Raw genomic sequence first — 22291 nt, 5'->3', positions numbered from 1 at the left:
GCTAGATAGGCCTGTGGCTGGGACCTGGTCATGGACCACAGGCACTTGCACATTGCTGACAGGCACCGTGGCTGAGCCTGTTGGCAGGTAGAGAAGGAGAGAAGCAGTGGTAGAGGTCAGGGAGGCACATGGGAGGTGCCCGGTCTGGAGGCTGGGGAGCCTGCCCTGCCTGTGGGACCTGCAAAAGGACAACTGTGTTTCCAGGTGAAGGCCCAGCAAGCCACGTGCAGGTACACTGGACCAGCAGGGTACATCTCTGTCCATAGGCAGTGAGCTGCCATGTGAGGGGTGTGATGAGCTCAGGTCACTTCGTGCACAGAAGGCCAGTAAAGCTGTGAGGTGGTTCTGTTGCTCCTGCCACAACTACAGAAGATGCAGTAGGTCCATTTTTCAGGTGAGAAAACTCAGGCACAGGTGGACTTAAGTAACCAGCCCAAGGTGACAGCCAGCAGGCAGCCTGTCACTTGGCCACACTCTGGCTGCACAGTGAAGGCTGGCTCTAGCTGTGGGCTCGCAGAGGGCAGGCAGACTAGGGCTGCATCCTCACCTGGGTGCTCCCTCTGCCCATTCCCCTGAGGTGTAGGCAGCTCCTGCCATTTCATTTGCAGCTGTGGAGCCTCTGCACACTACAGACACTGGGTGGGGCATGGGTGACCAGGGTGATAGAACCAGGCACTGCCCTGCAGAGGTCTGCATAGATAGGCAGGTGACAAAAGGTGGCCCCAGCAGGCAAATCGCCTGTGGCTGGTCCCTAGACGAAACATAGAATGCAGCATGGACAGTTGAGGATGGGGAGCCTAGGCAGCAAGAGGTCTGCCATCATCTTGGTCCCAGCTGCACCAACAAGCTTTTGATCATCCTGAGCACTCAGCCTCTCCCACTTATGGGTGCTCCACTAACCTTCAGGGCCACAGTGGGGACCATGCCATTATGTCTGTGAGTTTTGAGTTGGCACAAGATGACTATCTCCAAACAGTGACTCTCTTCCCCTGGGCCCTAACTGATCCCAGAGGGTCTGGGCACCTGGGCTGTGCTCTGACCTGAAGCCAGTCAGTGGCACTGATAATTGTATGCTCGCCAGCTGTGGGCAGTGATAAATGGAGCCAGAAGCTTTGTATTCAGCGATCAATACTGTAACATCTTTATAGTGTGGGAGGAAGACCAGGGAGGTGAGAAGAACACAGCTCTGAACTTCCCCATGGCTATGGAGGCCAGGAGGTTCTGGCTCAAGACCGCTGGGGCTCCAAACACAGTGTGAGAGGACAGTGGTAGGGCAGGTGGATGCTTCCTTTCACAGCACAGAGATGTGCTGGAGTCCAGAGTGGCCTTGCTGGTGACCTGCGTATGTCTCTTGGATCTTTGGACTAGAGTCATACCAGAGGATGTGACAGGTCTATAGAGTCAAGGTCACACCTATGGGAAACATTGTGGGAGGCTCCCCAGCATTGGGGTGTTTAGATGAGCCAGGGAGACCTTGGGAATCTTACTCCTCATTCTTTCAAAACCATTGCTCAGAGCCTCACTTTACCCAAAGGAGGGCTGGGGCAAAGTGGCTTTGTCATCTTCAGTGTTGGCGTGGTTGAAGGTGGCTCTGCTTATCCCTGGGCTTCTCAAGAGTACTAAGCAGATGGACCAAGGGGGAAGGGACCTGGACGGGAGGGGCTGCTCTGCCTGGTCCTACTTCAGAAGCCGGGAGTGTGGGAATGTGGGAATGTTCTGTTGGTAGCAAGCATCCCACTCAGCCACTCTGTTATTTTTCAGGGTACCACTAGTGAGGAATGGACTTACTTGCTATTGCTCAGAGACAAAAACAAATGGCACCATTTCCATTCATCCTGAGAGCAGTGCGTACTTCTTTAGAAAGAAATATCACTGACTCCTCTAGAGTGCTGGGCTGCCTGTGTCACTCACCTCTTCATATCAGTCCCTGAGAGCCAGGGGACTGTCTGGGCCAGCATTTAGCGGAGACTGTCCCACCTGTTTTCCAGTCCATGACACACACTGTCACCCCTTCAGGAGGAGCCTGGCTCTGAGGGAGAGAAGGGCCTGGGTGCCCTCTTAGGAGGTAACATTGGCTAGACTAAGAAGATATGACCCCTGACCTGTGGACTTCATCCCTGTGGTGGGAGACACAGTTCCTGACATGGGGACATCATCTGTCTGGTGGGGGACACAGCTCCTGACCTGCTGGACAAAAGGAGATGCCACATCCTCTGACATGCTGGTCTGATGGGTGAGATACTCTTGTCTCTGCTCAGATCTCTAGGGGGTGAGGAAGGTGAGATTCTTTCTTGGTATCACCTAGCCTCCCTGGGAAAACCCTGCTTTCCTGAGGATGGGCCCACAGTCCCACAGAACCCACAGACACATGGTCCCTGATGTCTGATGGGAAGGTCAGGACTGCCCATGACAGAAATTTCTACTCCCAAAGGAACCCTTTTTGTGGGAGTGCAGACTGGTGCAACCACTGTGAAAATCAGTATGGAGTTACCTCAGAGAACTAGGCCGTTCCCATTTAACCCAGCTATCCCTCCGTTGGGTATTTTTCCAAAAGAATTAAAGAAATCATACCACAGAGATATATGTGAACCCATGTTTATAGTGGCACAGTTTGTAATAGCTAAAACTTGGAAATAATCCAAATGCCCATCAACTGGAGATTGGATAAAGAAGATGTGGTTTTTCTATAAAATGGAGTACTACTCAGCCATAAAGAATGAGAAACTAGAGACATTTATAAATAAGTGGATGCACATTGAGGCCATACTCTTAAGTGAAATAAATAGGACACACATGTAAACACTGAATAGTTTCTCTGTTGTGAAAAACTAACAGTGTAAATAAGGTTCAAATGGTATAATTGGGAGTGTGAAATAGGAAGAAAATGGCTAAAGGGGAAGTGGGAAGGGGAGGGGAAAGGAAATAGGGGAAGAGAAAAAAATGTGAAAAAAGGAAAAAATGGAAACAAAGTCTTCATAAATAGGGGAGGATGCTAATTGGGAGTGTGAAATAGGAAGAAAATGGCTAAAGGGGAAGTGGGAAGGGGAGGGGAAAGGAAGTAGGGGAAGAGAAAAAAATGTGAAAAATGGAAACAAAGTCTTCATAAATAGGGGAGGATGGAGGGGGTGAAGGGAGGGCAGGGGTATGGGGAAAAAATGAGAACCAAGATCTGTCATGTAAAGGTACAAGATCCCAGTGATAAATGTAACTGTACTGCTTTCTTTAAATGTACCAATAAACTTAATGGGGAAAAAAAGGAAAAAAAAAAAGAAATTTCTACTCCCAGCAATGCCATGTGGTGTGGGAGCTGGCTGGTTCAGTTTGATTGACTCTGGAAACAGTGACTAAAAGGGAAATGCTAGTCCACACCTGGTGCCTGGGACATTCCTGTGCATGCCTTGAGATCAGGCAGGGGACATCTGGGGCCAGGAAGATCCCTGAGAGGAGAGGACAGAGCCACCTGAGAATCAGAATGGTGGTTGGGGGATACCTGGGTTATGTTTTCAAGCCACCGCTGGGCCCTGCTGGCAGGGCACCACACTGCCTGTAATCTCTGACCAGCCTGCCATCCAGAGTCCCAGAAAACCTCATCCATGGAGCACAGGCCAGTGCACTGTGGTCTCTCCAGGACCTAGGCGTGAGCTGTAACCTCTGGTTCTTGAGTCTGGACCTCCAGCCTGCTTCTGTGGGACTTCTGTAGCTGCACTTCCAAGGGCCTGGTTACAGGAGAGCAAAGGCCTCTGCCCTGAAGCGGTGTGCAGCACGCTCTGTGGTGCTGATCCCACCATGCATGGCAGGAGTTGCCCCACAGTATCTCCAGCCCAGGCCACCATGGGTCCCCTCATAGCTGGCAGCTGTACTTCTTGCAGAAGGTGGCAGAGGTAGGTCCTCCTGGGGAGGACCTCTTTCCAACTGCATGGGCTATTGTTGGACTGCAGGTCACTGGCATATTTTGGCTCTGGCCTGCTTTCTTTATGTCCTCTGTATGCCCTTATGGAGTGCCTTGAACCAAGTTCCAAGCAAACACATTAGGTTGGGTGGGGAAAGGTTATAGAGATGCTTCCCAGTGTGGGGAGGAGGGAGCAGCAGGAATTAACCCAGAAAGGGGACCGGCAAGTGTTTTCCACCATCAGATCTACTCCTACACTATTTCTTTCTTCTAACAGGCCCCCTAGTCTTCACCTCTGTGATTTTTAGAGTCCCCATCCCTCCCCAGTGTGGCCGAGTACTTGAAGGAGCAATTATGATCTTCTCTTCAAGGTCAGAGCATGGGATTGTTGCCCACCATCAAGAGACCTCTAGTACCCGCATGCCTGTGGTAGAGTTGCAGGATCCAAACACTCCATCCTTCTTGGCCCAAACTTATGTTCCATAAGCCTCCTAGTTGCCACCCATTGCAATCAAGCCAGCATCGATCTCTCCTGAGTACCCCCAGCATCATGTTTCCTATTGAATATGTTCAGTGTTGGTCTGCTTCATATTTATTTTCTTCTCCAATTTCCTGGGTATTCATCTTTCTGCAAGATCAATGTTTGATTCATCTCATATCACTGCAAAATCTGGCACAGGGTCGGCCCTTTGGGGAGGTCATCGCATGAACGAGCAGCCTGCGACTTCCACTCTCTCCCAGTGCTGCTGGAGGATGGGCAGGAGTGTGCCGTACTGTCTTTGGGAACTGTGGATCCTTCCTCCTTTTGTGCTCTTGATGATCCTAAGTGATTAACTACCGAGGCACTAGTACTACTCTCAGTTTATTTCTGAAGCACAAAGAAGCCAAGGGGTCTACCCGAGGTCGCAGAGCTCAGGGAGTTTGGCCTGAGAGCCCGCTTGTGCTGAAAGGAAACAAACAGAACTTAATAACAGAAAGCTGATTTTGTGAAGTTAGGATCACATAGCAGGAAGAGAAACACAGGCCTGGTTTCCTTAGAGTAATAGATTGTTGTAGAAATAGAAAGCATAAGGTCTAGGAGGATGACCTTAAAAATGAGTGAATAGAGGCCTTGAGGGAAGAATGGGGAAGGTCTGCACCCTGCCAAGGGCACTAGGTCTCTGGGCTCCTCTCACCCACCTCGTGGACAGGAATGAGGCTTCTGGCAGTGGAAGTAGTGAAGACTAGAGAGCCTGGTGGACAGTGCTGGTGCTTCTGAAGTGATGAGGTCCTTCTGGGTGGTGAACTGTCACTAAAGCAGCTGGATTTCCAACACAAGGGGAGAAAGTGTGGTCTGCAGGTGCATTGTCAGGCTAGGGCTCTTGTGGACATGATGGAGAACCCACATATGAATGGCCATCGAGGGCAAGGACAGACCTTGAGCAGAGACTCCAAAACAGCCCAAGTTGCCACCCAGCTGTGTGGAGGAAGAGACAGGGAAGGACAGTGGTTCTGCTCCCAAGGTAAGACTCAGACGGTACCACATCACCTCACACCATCCTGAAGAGAAGCAGTGGGCCCCATGGATGCTCCCATTCACAAAGAAAAGCAAATCAGGCTCCAGTTCAGACAGCCACAGGCCTTGCCCCAAACTGGGGAGAAGCAAGAGAGTGGCTTCTGGTTGTCTGCTGACAGGGGCATTAGACCAGGCTGATGCTCACACCCACCTTTCCCCAGGGACTGGCCCCATCTCTCCAACCTTACCTGCCCTTGTGTGTGTCTGCTTCTCTGAGTTGATTTGGTTATCATAAAACCCTGAGAACTGGACAGTGCCTCAGGCTAGTCTTCATGTATGGATGAGGAGACAGATGACGGGCTGGTCTGAGGCTGGCTTCTAGGGTCCAAGGGATCTGGGCATGGAGCCATGGCAGGCTTTGTGCTTGGTAGGCAGGGAGGTTGGCTGCTTCTCACTTCTTGGCCTTGACTCCTCCCATATCTTCTGCTCCCAAGTCCTGGCCTCACTGTCACTGTCAGGCACCCTGTGCCAGTAGCCAGCAGCCACCTGGCTTTGAGTTGCTCTATTATGATAGACCCACCCTTCAGCTCCCTCCAGGTTCAGGTCCAGAGTCTGAATCAGTGCTGGTCATAGGTTGCTGCCAGCTAGGGGTGATGCGACTGACAAGGAACATTGGGGCCTAAGACTACCCACTCTGTCTGGACCCTGGTGGCCACAGACCCTGGGAAGTGGGAGGAAAAGGGAATGGTGCTTCCCATCCTCTGGAAATCAAGACTGTCCTTTGAGACCTGGTGTGTTTTTCCCACCCAATGAGTGGGATTAATTGTCCACCCATCTGCCCCATCCTGTGCCACATCTGTGCCTTCTGCCCATGAAACACAGAGCCTGCCCAAGGGAAAAGACTTCAGGATGCATCTGTCAGGTAAGTGACAGTTGGAATGATGGGTGATTAGTGATGGCCATCACTGAGGAGGGGTGGTGTGGAGGTGGCTGTTTGGAGCCACAGGCAAAGGTCATAGTGTGCAGTGTTTCCTGCCCTGAGGGCTCTCCTTATTCTGCTGGAATTGGAGCAGCCCAGCTGTTGGCCAGCAGGTGACCTGGTCCTTTTATGTTCCCTTTCTGAGACTTGGCACCTCTAGCAGAGGAAGGATCATGTCACGGCATCATGTGGCATGTCCTTTCCAAATATGAGACTCACCCAGCTCATTTCACTTCCACCACAGGTAATGTGCCCACTGATGCTGTGTATGGCACCCATCCCACCCTGCCATGTCAGAGCCTGATGCGGGGAGGTGACTGCTTGGATAGGCACTCATCACCCTGGTGATCCACAGACATGGTACACTGAGAGCTGTCCAGTGATCCACACCATGTGAGAAGCATGGATTTCAGGGTCTTCCAAATGCCATGGTCCATGTAGGGCCCAATGGCAGTGGGATAGGGAAGCAGCAGGATGTGGGGGCAGGGGCATCCCCTGAAGCCTCAGGCCTTGCTCAGCACCCCATTGTGCTCATCACAGGGACATAGCAGCTTTATGATGGTGAGGTTTTGTTCACCATTAGACCAGGGCTCTAGGCCTGTACTGCCATCTGCTGCTCACAGAGACCTGAGGCAGGCTGGTGACTAAGCCTGAGATCTCAGTTTCTCCATCTGTAAAATGGGTGAAGGGCAGCTACTGCCTCATAGGACCCTGAGCGGGCACAATAGGCAACATAGTATCTGGTGGACCTCACTGACACACCACCGTTTTGAAGCTTTGCTTTCATGGGTTTTCTTAAAATGAGGCTCAGACTTAACCAGAGCTAGGATCCCAGGCCCTTCACCAATGTGACTAGGGTGGAAGGTGAACTTTTTTCTGGCCAGTGGCAGCAGCCCATACCAAAGAAGGTAAGGCCACATGTAATAACCATGCCATAATAACCAGGTAATAACCAGGCTGCATTATGCTCAGCCCTTGGCCCACTGCTCTTTGTCCACCCAGCTGCCTGGCAGAGGTTCAGAGGTGGAGGCCAGAGGTGTGCTTTGGTGGCTTGGTGATGATTGGGCTTCAGGCCAATTGGAAAGAGGAAGAAACCACAGCCACAGCTGAGACTGCTTTGCTGGTGTTTGGGACAGGCAAAGGTCAGCATCCTGGCCAGTGGCCTCAGCAGGGGTCTCATAGCCCCAACATGCTAGTCTTTGCCCTTCTGTGCTAGTCCTGCTCTTCAAGCTCATATTTTGGGAGTCCTTTCAGGGAGCACCTCCTTCATGAAGCCGTCCTCTCTCTGTGACCAGAGATAGACTTGCCTCTCTTTGGACAGGAACCTGTCTGACTACTGAGCTCAGGAGCTCCTCCCAGATGCTGAGCATGAATCGCTGGGCTTTTAGACTGCTTCCTCCTGACCCACAAGGATGGCAGCTGCAGGCAATGACACGTCTTCGTGTGGAGTCCCAGGTCTGGGAGAGGAAGGTCTGATGGGTGGATAGTAGGTGGAGATTTGCAAGGCTCATTTCCATGAGCAGGTGGATGGTGCCCCAGGGCTACAGAGAGAGTCATGGCAACCCTGCCAATTGGCCAGCTCCCCACCATCCACAGAGCATACTCCCATGCTCTCTAGCATGGCATGGTGGGTCAGGGGCCTCTAAGCTTCCCTCAGGAAATTAGGGCTCAGCCCAGGAACTAAAAGGAAGTGGGATTTGAACCCAGGTCTCCTGATTTCTAGACTGAGTCTCAAGCTCAGGCTACAAAGCAGTCACTTATGGAGAAACAGTTCTCTGTGAGGGCCTGCACAGAATGCCATGGGTCCTTCATGCCAGATCTTCCATGGCTGGATCACCCAGCCGCTCGAGGGCAGTATGATCCTGGGCCAAAAGCTGCCCCTCTGCATGTCTGGAGGGCCACCCAGAAAAGGTCTGTACCTCCTGGTCCTTGTCACGGAGTCTGGCCTTGCTAGCCTGGTGGCTTGCATGCCATTAACTTGTGAGTACTTGTGCAGGCCATGGCATGTGCACAGTTCCTGCCTAAAACAGGGAGTCCCACCCTCCTGGCTTGCACTGGGTGCAGTGATTTGCTTGTTTTGTCTGCGAGTCCTGCTTATTTTGATGGGAGCCCTGCCAGACCACAGACATGCTGTCACTTAATTATGGACATGGGGCGTTGCTGCCAGAGCCAGGGAATGTTTATTGGAAAGGGCACTGGTGTGGGTTCCAATCCTGGCTTGGTTGCCAGCCACTAGGGGGTCCACAGTGTGTGTTTCCCCCATCCAATATCTTGTGCAGTTGGCATAGTAGGTGCTGGCAGGTGTGATTTTTGCACCCGCATTTTGGACTTCTGTGTGGGTCCCATCTGTCGTTTGTGCATCTAATTGCAGAGTGCCCTCACAATTAGGGTGGGACAATTGGAAATGATTTGGAGTTGGTGGTAAGTGCTCCAAAAGCCAGTGAGGATGGAGTTCTCATGGTTGCAGTTTGTTTTCCACAACTGGCTGGTTGTTGCTCACATCTATTTGGGGCTCCTTTCTGGGGCCACTTGTGTGCATTGGAGGGCTTCCTGGTCTGTCCCCAAAGGACCCTATCCCAGAGGCACTGCCATGCCACTACTCTGTGCCTTAGCTGCAGCCTCTGCCCACAGCCACCACCATTTCTCAGGGGAGAGTAAACATCAGCTGGTGGGTTGGCAAACCCGGGTCACAGAGCAGGGCTGATAGTCAGGACCTCTGGCCACCCACCTGGGTGCCCCTAGGAGCAGAGGCAGGAGCCTGAAAGCCAGCAGACCCTGAGCTGGAAAGGACTCCACAATCTCTAGGGGGTTTCCAGCTCCCCTAAGGAGTACGAGCTGCAGAAAGAGCCAGAAGTGTGATCTCACCTCTCTGGAGGGATTCTCTTCTCTGAAAGCAGGGACTCTAGGCCATGCCATTGCCTCCCTGGGGCACCTGCTGAACATATCCAATGAATCCAGGAAACCTTGATGCTTCTTTGATAGGGGTGTGTTTTAGGGATAGCCCTTGTGCCCCAGGCACTTCCTACTGGAACAGCGTGGTGGGTAGATGATGGTCACTGCTATGGGGCCCAGGATGGGATGCGACTTGCTCCTGAGTTAAAATGCGCACCCAGAGGAGGACATGACATTGCAGCAGAGCAGAATGATCCCTGGCTCCAGTGGCCCACATGGACATGGCCCTCTTGGCCCAGACTTCATCCCATTTCAGAGCATGCTAATTGCAGCCCACTATGCACCAGACACTTTATACACACATCTTATCTAGTCCTCATGGCAGCCATGGACAGCAAGGTAGGGGTCTCCTCCATGGAGACACAAGGCCACTTGCTACACAATACCCTATGGTCACAGGTGGGGAGGGGTCTGTGCCTTTCCTCACCCACTCTCAAATCAGCACAACAGCGCTTCTGGCCTCCCCATGGGCTGGGCCCAAGCAATCACATCTGTGCAGATTCAAGTTCCTTCTGCTACCTCTTACTAAAGGGTCCTGCAGCATGCCCCATTCCAAGGTGGGCTCTTCGTCACTGACCTGGGTGTGAGTATGCAAGTGTGCAGGTGAGCGGGTGTACAAGTGTGTAGGTGTGCAAGTGTGCAGGGCTGTGTGTGTTGGCACAGGTATATGGTCATGCATGGGTGTGGGTGGGTAAGTGTGCTGGTATTGGATGTGCATGCGTCTGAGTGTGCCTGCATACATCTGTGCAAGTGTGTGTGTAGGTATGTGTTTGTGTATGTACATGTGTGCAGGTGTTCTTATATGCAATTGTGCATCCTGGCACTGACCCCTCCCAGCCTTGTCACTGAGTAAAGTTACCTCATGCTGTTGTGCCTCATTTTTTCCCACATAGGACTGAGGTGAGGATCAGAGGCATGGTGGTATCAGCATCCTGCATGAGCAGCATCTGCGATACTATCTGAGAAAGGAAGGCCAGAAGAGCTTTGGGCCAGGGACCAGATCCCACATCACTCCTGTGCTTGTTTGCTCTGCCTGTTGGGAGAGTCCCTGCCTTTTGTCCTCATCCACCTGCATATGACACTGAGGTGAGGCAGGTGAATCTCAGGCATCTCTGCAGGACACAGCCTGCTTGCCCTCCATCTGGGCCCCAGGGTGGGTGAAAGAGCTATGACAGCTTTGAGGCCCATCAAGTCACATGTCCAAGAAGGGTTTCATGTGGACAAGGTTGGACAATTATTCCTATTTCATTAAGTGCCACTTAATTATTAAAAAAATTAACGAGCCTTTACAACTATGTGAGACACATCTGATTACATAGACACTTGAAGTCAATAAATGTCTTTAGAGAGCCAATTACTGCTTAATTAAGGAGTGCTGTTGATGAGGCGACCCGCTCCTTATGATCAGATGCCCAGAGATGGTCAGCATGGTGGCAGGAGTGTGGTTGGCTGCACTGGGTATAGTGACCTTCCTTCCTGGGCCCCTCTGGGAATCCACATCCTGAGGGGACTCCCCACTCTGGCTCCGCTTCCACACTGAGGGTCACTTGACCCAGATGTCCAGATATCCTTCTCAGATTTGGCCAGAACAACAATTTTCCATCTTTGCGCTCTTTCTCACAGTCATTTTTACTGGTCTCTTCTTCCCTGATTTGCTCTGGCCCCCACCCAGCATGTGTGCAGCTATGTCACCAGTGTCCTGTGGGACAGCCACAGTCTGGCCTATGCTGTGGTTATCTGTGTTCATTTCTCCCAGGAGAACATGGCCCTCTGGAACTGAGATGCCTGGGACCAGGCAGTGTCTCTAGCAGCTCTGGACCCACTCTGGACCCTGGTCTTTCTAACTCACAGTGGGGAGTGGCACCTGCAGAGGTTCAGGCAGTAGAGGAAGCAGAGGCACTGCCTGGCACCTGGAAATGTCACCTACACAGACATGACATGAGGTCAGGACCCCTGGTACCCTGGTCTGTGAGGGACAGGATACACACTGGAGGGCACAGTGCTGCTGGGTCTCAGTGGCTCTCTCCCCTGGGTTCTGTCAGGCCGTGGAGCTGTCTCAGGCATCTTTGTAACTTATTTGTGAAAGTTGCTGGTGTGCAGACAGGATAAGGGTGGAAGGTGAAGGGAGGTATGAGGAGCAGCATCTGGAGATGGAGGTGAACCAGTGGAATAATTGAAACCTGTCCCCCAGTTCTGGAATGTCTGGATCCTGGTCTCCTCTGTATCAAAGCAGTTTACAGAGGTGATATTTATACACAAGGAAATGTACCATCACAAGTGCCAAGGTGATGGATTTTAACAAGTAAATTCACAGCCAATTGCCTACACTGGATGCATGAGGCCTCGGGGCCAATGTCACCTTCTACTCCAATGTTCTACAATCTCAGCCTTGACATCCCCTGGTCCCAAGCCTGGACTTCTCTGGTTCTCAGTTCCTGGTCAACGAAATGATAAGAAGTAATAACAATAGTGCTTATTAAGTGCCTGGCATCATTGCCTATGCACACACCAACTTTAACCCTGTCAATGGCCAACTGGAGAAACTGAGGCAGAGAGACTTATTAACTGGCCCGAGGTCACACAGCTGGCAAATGGAGGGCTTGGATTTAATCCCTGCAATCATTTCTAGCCTGTGCTCTGCAAATGATGGGTGGCTCAGCACATTCCCAGAGTCCTGTCAGCTGTGTGATCCCTGAAGTTATACTTATGAGAGCGGACTAAGCCACATTCATTCATTCATTCATTCATTCTCCAAGATATGAGCATGATCAAGACCTCAGGTGCCGTGTTTTGGGCAATAGTGCTACTGGATGGCATTTTTTGGAATGGAAACAATGGAAATGAGACCAAGCAAATATACATTTGCACAGGTGGTGCTCTATTGGAGAGGGATCTCAGCTGAAGGGAAGCAGCACTGATCCTGATCAAGAGAGGGATCAGCTGCTTTAGAGCAAAGGGAACAGCAAGTTTCTACTGATTCCCTGGCCTAGGGTGGGTTAAAGTCCAGCAAGTCTCCACTGGGCAGGGCCCAATTCCAGAAGATGTAATTTCTTGTGCAAGACTCAGAGCAGTGGATGATCACAGTGAACTTGTCCTGGGAATTGGATGAGTTATTCTTTTTTGCGGGGGTACCAGGGATCAAACTCAGGCCCTTGCACTTGCGAGGCAGGTGTCAGAACCACTGAGCCAAATCCCCAGCCCTGGCTGAGTTATTCTTGCAGTTGGAGCCATTGTTCTGGGCAAACATACTGGCTTTGTGGTTCAATCAGGATCTTGTGATAGGGCTGCTAGGAAAGTGCAAGAGTGGGATAGGAAAGGAGAGAAGAGAGGAAGACAAAGAAAACACAGATCAGCTCCAATGGACAGACACATGTGTTCACACAGAGCAGAGAAGACCCTGACCTAAAGGTTAAGGCAGCAAAGACACAACAGGACACAACAGGAAGACACAGATGCATGCTTCTTTATACTGTTTCAGACACCTTTCAGACATGTGAGGATCAAGGGAAGAGCCAGTATTCTCCAAAGTGGCCTTCAGATCCTCCAAAATAACCTAGGCAACTGTTATCATAGTCTACTCATCAGAGATGTCATCTACAGCAAAGCTAGTGGGGTGCTAACAACATACTACCTAGCTGTGTGACTTCCAAAGTTAGTGCTCTTTCAAGTCAACTAAGAGCAAATAAGTCTAGAGGGTTCACTTAGGTTTTTTCTTGGTGACAATTCCCTCAACTTATATAAACAGTTCTGCTTTTATGGTTTTATCAGGGTCTCATGAGGGGTCTGTTGGAAAAGCCCAAAGGCAGGGAAGCTATACACCATGCTTCCAAGGAGAACAGTTTATTGCACTCAGGAGTTGGTTTGTTGTCCCAGCCTTCTGTGTTGCCATGGTGGTCCCTGACCATTCCAAGTAGCACAGTCATCCCATTGAACAGGGACTTGGCCCTGACACATAGCAGTAGCTGAGTCCCTGGTGGTTTGCTTCAGGATCACTGTTGGTACTGACCCCTTCCTTCCACTTTCAGGCTGCCTCTGCATGCATCGGTGACTACCCAGTGACGTGTCTCAGATCTCTACTGTGGACCCCCACCCTGCTGTGCTCACGAAAGGGGAGCTAGGGCCATTCTTTTCCAGCTGCAACTGGACAAGGGGCTATTGTGAAGCATCCTGCAGGTCACCCAGACTCCACAGATACCATCACCATACACAGCATCCCCACCTCTACCTGCTGACAGGGCTATCCTCCACCAAGATGGGGATCCCTCTCTTGTCTGATGACCCCCTCATCAAGGAGTCCCAAGTTCCCAAGCAGTAGTGGGGTTTATAACTCTTTGGGATACATTTTGTGCCTGTTGGTCTGGCCCCTCTGGGGACCAGGACCTCTTACTCTATACAGCCCAGAATTGCAGGGACAAAAAGGGCAAATCCTGTAGGATCCTGTGGGGAGCAGTGGAAAGTAGTGGCCTCACTCTCACCTGGATCCTAGGTGTCATCCTACTCAATGCCTGTATGCATAGGAGTCTAATTCAGGGCACATGCTGTACCCGGGGCAGCACCCTACTCCATGCTGCCTCCCACCCTGAGGACAAGTCCTCCCCCAGGCAGCCGCCTTGATCCATTGGCTGGTGATTCTGTGTGGCGTGCATGTGATGTGGCTGAAGGAACATATGGCCATGGCCACCCTACCTCCTTTGCTGTCAAGTGGTTTCCTGGTCTGATCTGATGGAAGAAGGGGCATCTGAACTAGGGTTGAGGGGCAAACCTCAGGACCTTTAGGCTGTGCTGCAGCATAGTGGGGTGTGGGAAAGACAAACCCACTTCTAGAACCTCTGCCTGGGAGAATGAACCACTAGCCCTCCTGGGAATGGAGCGGCCCAAGGTGGCTGCTTGACTGCAGCTGGTTTTCTTGAGAAGGGTCACACTGCTGGCTCCACTCTGCCCTGTACTGCTGGCAGGAAGAGAATACACTTCTGGGCCCCCACCTTTCCTCTTGTTCACTTAATTCACTTGCCCAACAAGTTAGCTGGATGGTCAGTGACAGAGCTGGTCAGCAATGCCTGCCCTCCCCATTAAGCCCATTTGGTTGTTTAGAGCACCTCCATGGTGGACATACCCTGCTGGACATGGAAATATGACGCAAACATTATCAGATTCATGCCCACCTCCATTCTGCCACCCTGTGCCTCTACCCAGGCCTCCTGGTCCTCAGCTCTCCAGGTCTTTACCCTTCCAGGCTCCTGACAAGCCAACTAGGATGCTTCCCTGCCCAAATATCTGTGTGCCTTGAGTCTCAGGCCATTTTGTTTTCCTCCCAAAGTGGAGGGACAGTTGTACTGCTCAATGCTTTTCCTACTGGGTGACCTTACCTTGCCACCATCTTTCAAAGTCATCCCAGGAGGGCTGTGGTGCGGCTTGTATCCACACACCAAGCTACCCACCCAGTTTCCTTCTTCTTCAGTTGAGCCAATGGAAGTCTTTAGGTGGCCACAGGTGTGAGCAAATGGGATGCAGGTGCAACAGTGGTAGGACCATGAGGCCTGGGGCTTCCCGCTATGTACCTGGCTGTGGCCTCTGCCTTCTGGGCTCAGCCTAAGCAGATCCATTTCTGCTGAGGATGGTTTGTTATTAGGCTGTAACCTTCTGGCTTTGTGGGCCTGCATCTTCCATGGATCCAAACATGCTACTAGAAATCCTTGCCACAATTCCCACCTCCAAATATACACAGGATGTCTGTTCACCCTGAGGCTCATGCGTCCAGCTGTGAATTCCATGGGAGCCCTCTCCTGCTCTGCACCCCCTGATGGGCTCACACGACCCTTGGCCATGAACCCATGTGCTTTAATCTCTGGTTTAATTTCGTTATGATCCGAGAACATTTATGATGTCTCTTCATTTTAATCTGTCAAGGTGTGTTTTACGGCTCAGGCACTGTCCATCTTGGTGAGTGTTCTGTGCCCTGAGAAGAACATGCACCCTGCAGAGTTGATGGAGTGTTCTATCATTGTCAATTAGGTCTGGTCTGTTGATGGCATCGTTTCGACTCATACGTTCTCACTGATTTTCTGTCTACTTGTCCTATCAATTATAGGCAGAGAAGTGTTGACATCTCCAGCAGAATTGTGGATCTCCCCCCTCAGTTCCTTCTGCTTCAGCTGCCCATGTTTAAGGTTTGCTGCAAGGCATGTACACCTGTGCCTGGACCGCTCTTCCAACAGGTAACATCCTTCTGTCTCTGGTTCCTTGCTGGCAACTCTACTTTGATGCTAATTAGCTCCTTCAGCTTCCTTTTAATGAGTGCTGGCCTGGTGTCTGCCTCCACTCTTCTCCTGAGGTAAATCTTTATATTTTATAGGCAGAACATAATTGGTTCTTGCTTTTTAAGATCCAACCTGACTGACACTCTTTGTATTTTAACTCTGGGTTTAGACTTTGCAGCTAAAGTGACTACAGGATGGATTAAAATCTGCCATCTTATTAGCTGTTTCCTCTTTGTTTCACTTGTACTTTATTTTTCCCCTTGCTTTAGACTTTTCTTAGTTTGAGTATTTTTAAAATTTCATTTTATCCTCTTAATTGATTTATTTTCCAATCTTAGTTTCTCCTTTCTCTTCTCCACCTTTACCCCTGCCCATATATTAGAGAGATTAGAGACTGAATCCAGAGCTTTCATACTGAACTACATCTGGAGGCTGTTTTTATTTTCTTATTTTTTAATTTTGAGTCAAGATCTCATTAAGACTCTAGGTTGCCCAGGAGGGGCTCAAATTTGTGATTCTCCTGCCTCAGCCTCACAAGGTACTGGAATCACAGGCATGTCTAATTGTGCTTGGCTTATTACTATTCCTTTAAAAATTACTAGTGCATATCCTAAGATTTACCATATATATCCTAAAGTGATCTGAGCCTACCTTGCAAACATCACAGGACTTCATAGGCAGCATAAAGACAGTGTATTTCCAGTATTCTTTTCCACTTTTTATGCTGCTATTTTACTTTTAAAATGCATAAAAGCATAAATAAGGTTCAAATTGTATAATTGATAGTGTGAAATAGGAAGAAAAGGGCTAAAGGAGAAGGGGAAGTGGGAAGGGTAGGGGAAAGGTAATAAGAGAAAGAAAAAATATGAGAAAAGGAAAAAATTCAAACAAAGTCTTTGCAAATAGGGAAGGGTGGAGGGGGTGAAAGGAGAGCAGGGGTATGGGGAATAAAATAAGACCCAAGATGGATTATGTAAAGGTACAAGATCCCAGTGATGAATGTAACTGTACTGAATACCTTAAAAGTACCAATACACTCGAGAAAAAATATGCAAACACATTAAACATTTTTAGTATTTTTCTTATGTACTTATCTTTTAGAGAAAGGGGTCAGCAAACTTTGGCCAGCAGTCTGTTTTTGCAAATCAAACTTTATTCCCATGCCTGTTTGTGTTGGTGTGGTGAGGCTGAGTGTGGAGTGGATGACAACTTTGTGATCTGGCCCGAAAGACCTAACACCTTCACTGTCTGCCTCTTGAAGGAAAAGCTTGTTGACCTCTATTTTACATCAATTAAAACCAAGGAAAAATGAATTTTCTTTTACTTTCATAGGGAGGGTAGGGGAATGGGGAAAAATAAGAACCCAGATATATCATGTACAGGTACAAATTCCCAATGATGAATGTCATCATATTGTATATCTAAAATGTACCAAAAAACTTAATAAAAAATACTCAATATAAAAAATTTCATTTCTAATGCCTTTTGTTTCTTCTGTTATCTACACCTTCTGAAATACCCTATACTCTTTCTGCCCAAAGAATTTCTCACATTTCATGGAGATAGATCTGTTAGCAATGGATTTCCTTGGGTTTTATTTGCAAGAAAGTTTAACCTATTTTTTTAACTCCATTAATTTTATTATAAAAAATTTCAAATCTGTTTAAAAATAGGGAGTGTAAATAGTGAACCTCCATATAAATCATTCCTCACTGTTAACAACGCTCACTTTTGGGTTCATCTATACTACCTACTCCAACCCACAAGTCAAATAATGTGTTCCATAAAATTTTAATACGTCTAAAAAATAATGACTGCTTAAAACTTCTAGAAAACTAGCAATATACACATGAAAAATTAACAATATTTCTTTAATATTATCAAATATCCAGTCAGAGTTCAGCTTTCTCCAGTTGTTACATAAAGGCTGATTCTGTCTTTGACATTTATGCTGAAGATTTGAGGCTTGGAACTTCTCTTTCTTCTTTTCATTGCTTCTAAGATGCCACTCCACTGTCTCCTTACACACACAGCTTCTGGAAAGAAATCTACTGTAATTCTTATCTCTGTTTCTCTGTATAGAATGTGTTTTTCCCCTCTGGCAAGTTTCAAGTTTTGTTTGTTTGTTTTTGGCACAGTGGTACCTCATTTCATGAACTTAATTTGTTCCATGATTCTGGAAAAGGTAGCCATGTTTGTGTTCATGCAGGAAAGATGGCCATGGTCATGTTGGTCACCTGATGCAGAGTTCACAAGCAAGCAAAATTTTGCCAAACACTTCTGTTTGCAAACCAAATTGTTTACAAACAAAAGCATTCATGAACTGAGGTGCTGCTACATTAAGATATTTTTGGTATTCAGAAATTTTAGTATGTTGATGATGGTTGTGGTGAACAGGTGGATAGTTTATCTGGCTTCTGAGCTTCTTAAATCTGTGGTTGTGTTTTCTTTCATTAATGAAAAATAATTCTTGGTCATCCTTGTTTAAAATATTTCTTTGTCCCCTTTCTCTTTACTTCCTCTTATGGAATTCCAATTATGCACACGTTAGTCCCTTTTACATTGTCCCATAGCTCATGGATGCTGTGTCCTGTTTCTTCCTTTCCATGCCCCCTTTTCTCCGTTTTCCAGTTTGAGAAATTTCTATAGATATATCTTCATGTCCACTGGTCTTTTCTTGACTATGTCAAGTTTACCAGTGAGTCCTCAAAGGCATTCATGTGTGTAGCAACGTTTTCTATTTCTAGCATTTCGTCTGTGTGCTGAAATTACCATCTGATTTTGCAGGTTGTATATACTTTTTCCAGTAGAACTTTTAGCATATGAGTCATAGTTATCTTAAATACCTGAGTGAGCTTGTGTCTGTCTCTGACTATTTCTGTGTCCTTTAAGAGTGGATTATGTGTCATTCTTTTTGTTGGAAACTGGACGTATTGTTTAGGGCAGTGGGTACAAAGATGAATGTTTCCTATGCTTGGAGATGAGCACAACCTTAGGCTTTCGGTGTGATGGACTATGTCAGTCTTGTCAGAAACTGGACTGGCCATGAGATTTCTGGTGACTGCTGGCTTCGTGTGCCACAGGCTTCCAGTTCCTACGTGAGTGATAACCCCTGCTTCATTGCACAGCTGATTCTCCAGGACTGTCCTCTCAGTGTCTCACCCCACTCCTCCTGTCCTTGACTCCAGCCTTGGGCCACCCTTTCACAATGCTCTTTGAGAGGACCTGCTTTGTTCATGGGTCCCAGATTTATCCCTCTCTCACTTACTGAATGCCATTTGCCTGGTGGCAGAGGTAGGGGAGAACCTCTTGGGTGCTCTTATTAGCCCTCTCTATGGCAGGCCCTGCATCTGGGGCTTGGGGTGAGGTCCTCTTGCTCTTCCACTGGCTCAGTTCGGGCCTCAGTGTGTGGCATGTGCTCCTGTACAATACAGGACTGGGGATTTTGATTCTTCTCCCAACTGCAGTGTGCTGTTTTTTTGGCTATTTCTCCTATGCATTAAGTTTTTTTCCACGTAGGGAGTCAAGAGAGATGAATTTGAGTATGTTTTCAGTGATGGCTGCTGTTGCCCTGACCTACAAGATCATGGGGAGGATTTTCAGAAAAATCTCAAGGTACTTGATGGAGTTTGTAGGAGAAAATTCTGTAAGAAGGAGCAAACCTCCTTACTCCTGCAGTCCCCAGGCTCACTCTGTCATGGCAACCCACACTTTGTCTTTCACAGTTTACTAGGAAATTTAGCTCAGTGTCTTCACCTGCCCAGGAAACATTCTTGGCCCTTGCTTCTCCTGCAGTCACCTGCCTTTCCCCAAATCTCAGGGTATGTGGTGTCCCATGATATCTGCTCTCTGGTAGGTTCAATCCAGGTCTCTGATGTGCAGTTCCCAGCTTTCTTCTTTATGAAGAATGGTAATGATGTGCTTGCTCACTCTTGGCATCTCTGAACTGAAATCATAAGTCCTACGTGTGAGTCAATGAGGAAACAATCCAGAGGAGAGGGGAAGACAAAGTGAAAGCTATTCTTTTGAGTGACAGATGGGTCCCTGGAAACACAAGGCCCTGGAATAGGAGTTGAAGGGTCTTTTCAGGGACTGAGTTTGGGGTGCCAGATTAAGAAAGATGTCCACTCTGTTGTGTCCCTTTGTGCTTTGCTATTAAAAATAAATTGCACACATGTGCTGGCATACACACACACACACGCACGCATCTGACAGAGCAGGCAGAGGCACAGGGGGATAAGGGAGGCCAAGATGTGGTCACTAGATGAAGATGGGCTTTCAGAAAAGGATAATGGGGGATCTAGAGGAGGCTCAGGCCACTGTGTCTGCTCACCTGGCAGTTTCAAAGTCACACTTTCTAAAATGCAAGGTGGAGTTCAGGAAAAAACCTGTAGCTCTGATCTTCCAGCAGCATTAACAGGTGGTTCTCAGCTCAGCAGCTGGATAGTGAGTGCCACAGCAGGGTTGGCTGTGTTGATACCCCATGTGGGTCCCTGTGATGCCAGTGATGTCACTGTAACAAGCTGATAGGTTGGAAGACTCCTGAAGCAAAGATGAATGCAACTGCTACTTATAGAACTTTTCAGGACCTTGCTTGGCACTCCACAGAGATGCTCATGCGAGGCTTGTCAGACCTGTCTGGTCTGACACCTTTTGGAAATGCACTATGAGGAAAGTGATGAGGAGTGGAGATAACATCTTTCTGTGTCTCCCAGGTTAAGGCACCCTGGGTTGCAGTCTCCTCATCTCTCAGGTGGGTTTAAGATGTTTCCTATGGTGGCTGTGGTAGAAAGCAGAATAGTAGTAGATGGAGCAAAGCCAAACCTGCACAGTCCCTGTCACTGCTCCAGGACCTGGCTGCCTCTGGCCATGGGGGTAGAGTGGCAGCTTTGCTTTACCTGGTGGAATCCTTGACAAAGCTCCACAGAGACTGACACTCTGCTGCTGCACTGGGACATAAGGCCATGGTGGCTCCCATGTGTCACCTGGGGTGTTTCATACCGGGGTCCTGGGTCCAGGGACCTGTGGGTTTCTGGTCCACATTGGCTCATCAATGTGGAGGAAGCAGGCTGTGGCTTAGTGCCCAGCCAAGAGTCAGTAGTGACAGCATCTACAGCTCACACTGGCCCTTAGGAATAGGCAGGCCCTGTTCTCTTTCACAAGGGCTCTGCTGGGCTGCTGTCCATATTTAGTGAGTGGTGGAGTGCAGGTCCCATGTGTGCCAGTCTCACTTTTTGTGTTCCTGTCCCTATAGTGCAGACACCATCTGTCCAGGTCTGACCTCGGCTGTGAGGGACCCAGGTAATGTCAAAGAGAGTGCTAGGACTCAGTGACTTCAGTTGCATTCTCACTGCCCTTGGGGACCAGTCCCGTCTACCACTGGGTGACGGAAGGGTAGGTTGGAGAAGCTGATGCCTGAAATGTGCAGAGTGCCCTGGTGTGGGAGAACATCTGTGTATGACAAGTAGCTGAGGCCTTGTGGGTCTTGCAGGTGTGAACATGACTCTGCTAACAAGCACAGGCAGGACTCTGCTAACCTGTCCCTCTGTGACCATTTTGCATACATGGACACTACTGGAACTAGAGATGGACTCTCAGACTCAAGCTAGGTATCATCCTTCCCACACATGTCATGCCTGTCACCAGTCTGGTCCAGGATGTTGCAGGGCACCTGGTTATCATTTTTCTTGGTCTCCTCATGCTTGTTTCTTGTGACTGTGATATCTTTGACTCAATTCTGGGTTCTCTTGGGGCAGCAGGTCGGGCCTGGAGGCCTGGGGGTGGCACATCATCTCCCACCATTTTGAGAACCACAATAATTGATGAATATCTGGGGCTAAGTACTTTGAGTCTCTACAAAGACCTTCCTTCTGAAAGCCAGATTCCCTATTCCACATTCTCTGGAATGGCCACGATGAAAGCAACCCATCCCCCCTGGACTGTGATTTTCCATGCTTTCATTCCTTCTGTGTTGGTTATAGGGAGCCCCCTGCCCTTATTTATTTATTTAGCCACTTATTTATGTCAATATGGATTGGATGGTTATTTTGTACTTTATGTTTTCATCCAATAATATGCTAATTGCATATTCTATTGCTCAAATTGTTCTAGTCTTGGCTTCTTGGAGCCCTCCCAGGCTGACTGCATTCAGTGCCCACTTGACCTGGCTCACCTCTTCCTGTCTGTGTAGCTAGCTATCTGGCACTGCACATTCGTTGGCCCTAGAATATGGGTGCAGCCAATATTTCCACTGCTGCCACCCTAAAGTCATTGGTTCTCTGGGGAGTCTGGTAATGGCTTTTAGAAGCCAAGACCTAAGTTTTGGGTGCTGCTTGAAATGGAATAACCCTGTTTCTGGGACCTCTCAGTGGTCCATGCTGGATATACACTATCTGTGTATGAATGACAATAAATATGGGTCCATACCACCACCTTGGGCTAAAACCAGCCCTGCAGATCTATGCTGCCCTGTTCTTGCTTATCAGTAACTTTGGTCCCTAATGGTGAATATCTAGCTCTCATTGTATACCTTTATTTCTGCATATGTTTGACTCTAGGACACATCTTGTTTCAGAGCCACTAGCTGTATTCCTGTGAGAATTGAGGGAAGTCCTAGAGAAAAGTGTTTATGGACAGTCTCCTCACTGTGAGACTCACAGGAGCCAGTCAATCACTGTGTTCCCAGGTGACACAGGCTGGTGCTTTTTTCCACCTGCTCT

General features: G+C 48.8%; 1 protein-coding gene across 4 annotated transcripts in view; it reads left to right on the top strand.

The window, feature by feature from the left end:
* The window catches only part of LOC104872897, a 501420-nt gene that overhangs the window by 221988 nt on the left and 257141 nt on the right, over positions 1-22291 (top strand). For all 4 annotated transcript variants that reach the window (XR_004516037.1, XR_004516035.1, XR_004516036.1 and 1 more), the window contains one exon: positions 15404-15530. Coding sequence is in view for 1 of the 4 variants with exons in the window: in XM_033760898.1 (XP_033616789.1) it covers positions 15404-15530 (127 nt within the window). In the remaining 3 variants the exon portion in view is untranslated. The remainder of the gene's footprint in view (positions 1-15403; positions 15531-22291) is intronic.

The sequence above is a fragment of the Fukomys damarensis genome, unplaced genomic scaffold, assembly GCF_012274545.1.
Source record: "Fukomys damarensis isolate Sample0158 unplaced genomic scaffold, DMR_v1.0_HiC HiC_scaffold_5, whole genome shotgun sequence".
Lineage (NCBI taxonomy): Eukaryota > Metazoa > Chordata > Mammalia > Rodentia > Bathyergidae > Fukomys > Fukomys damarensis.
The sequence above is the reverse complement of the archived record's forward strand: the minus strand, read 5'-3'. Positions and strand labels throughout refer to the sequence as shown.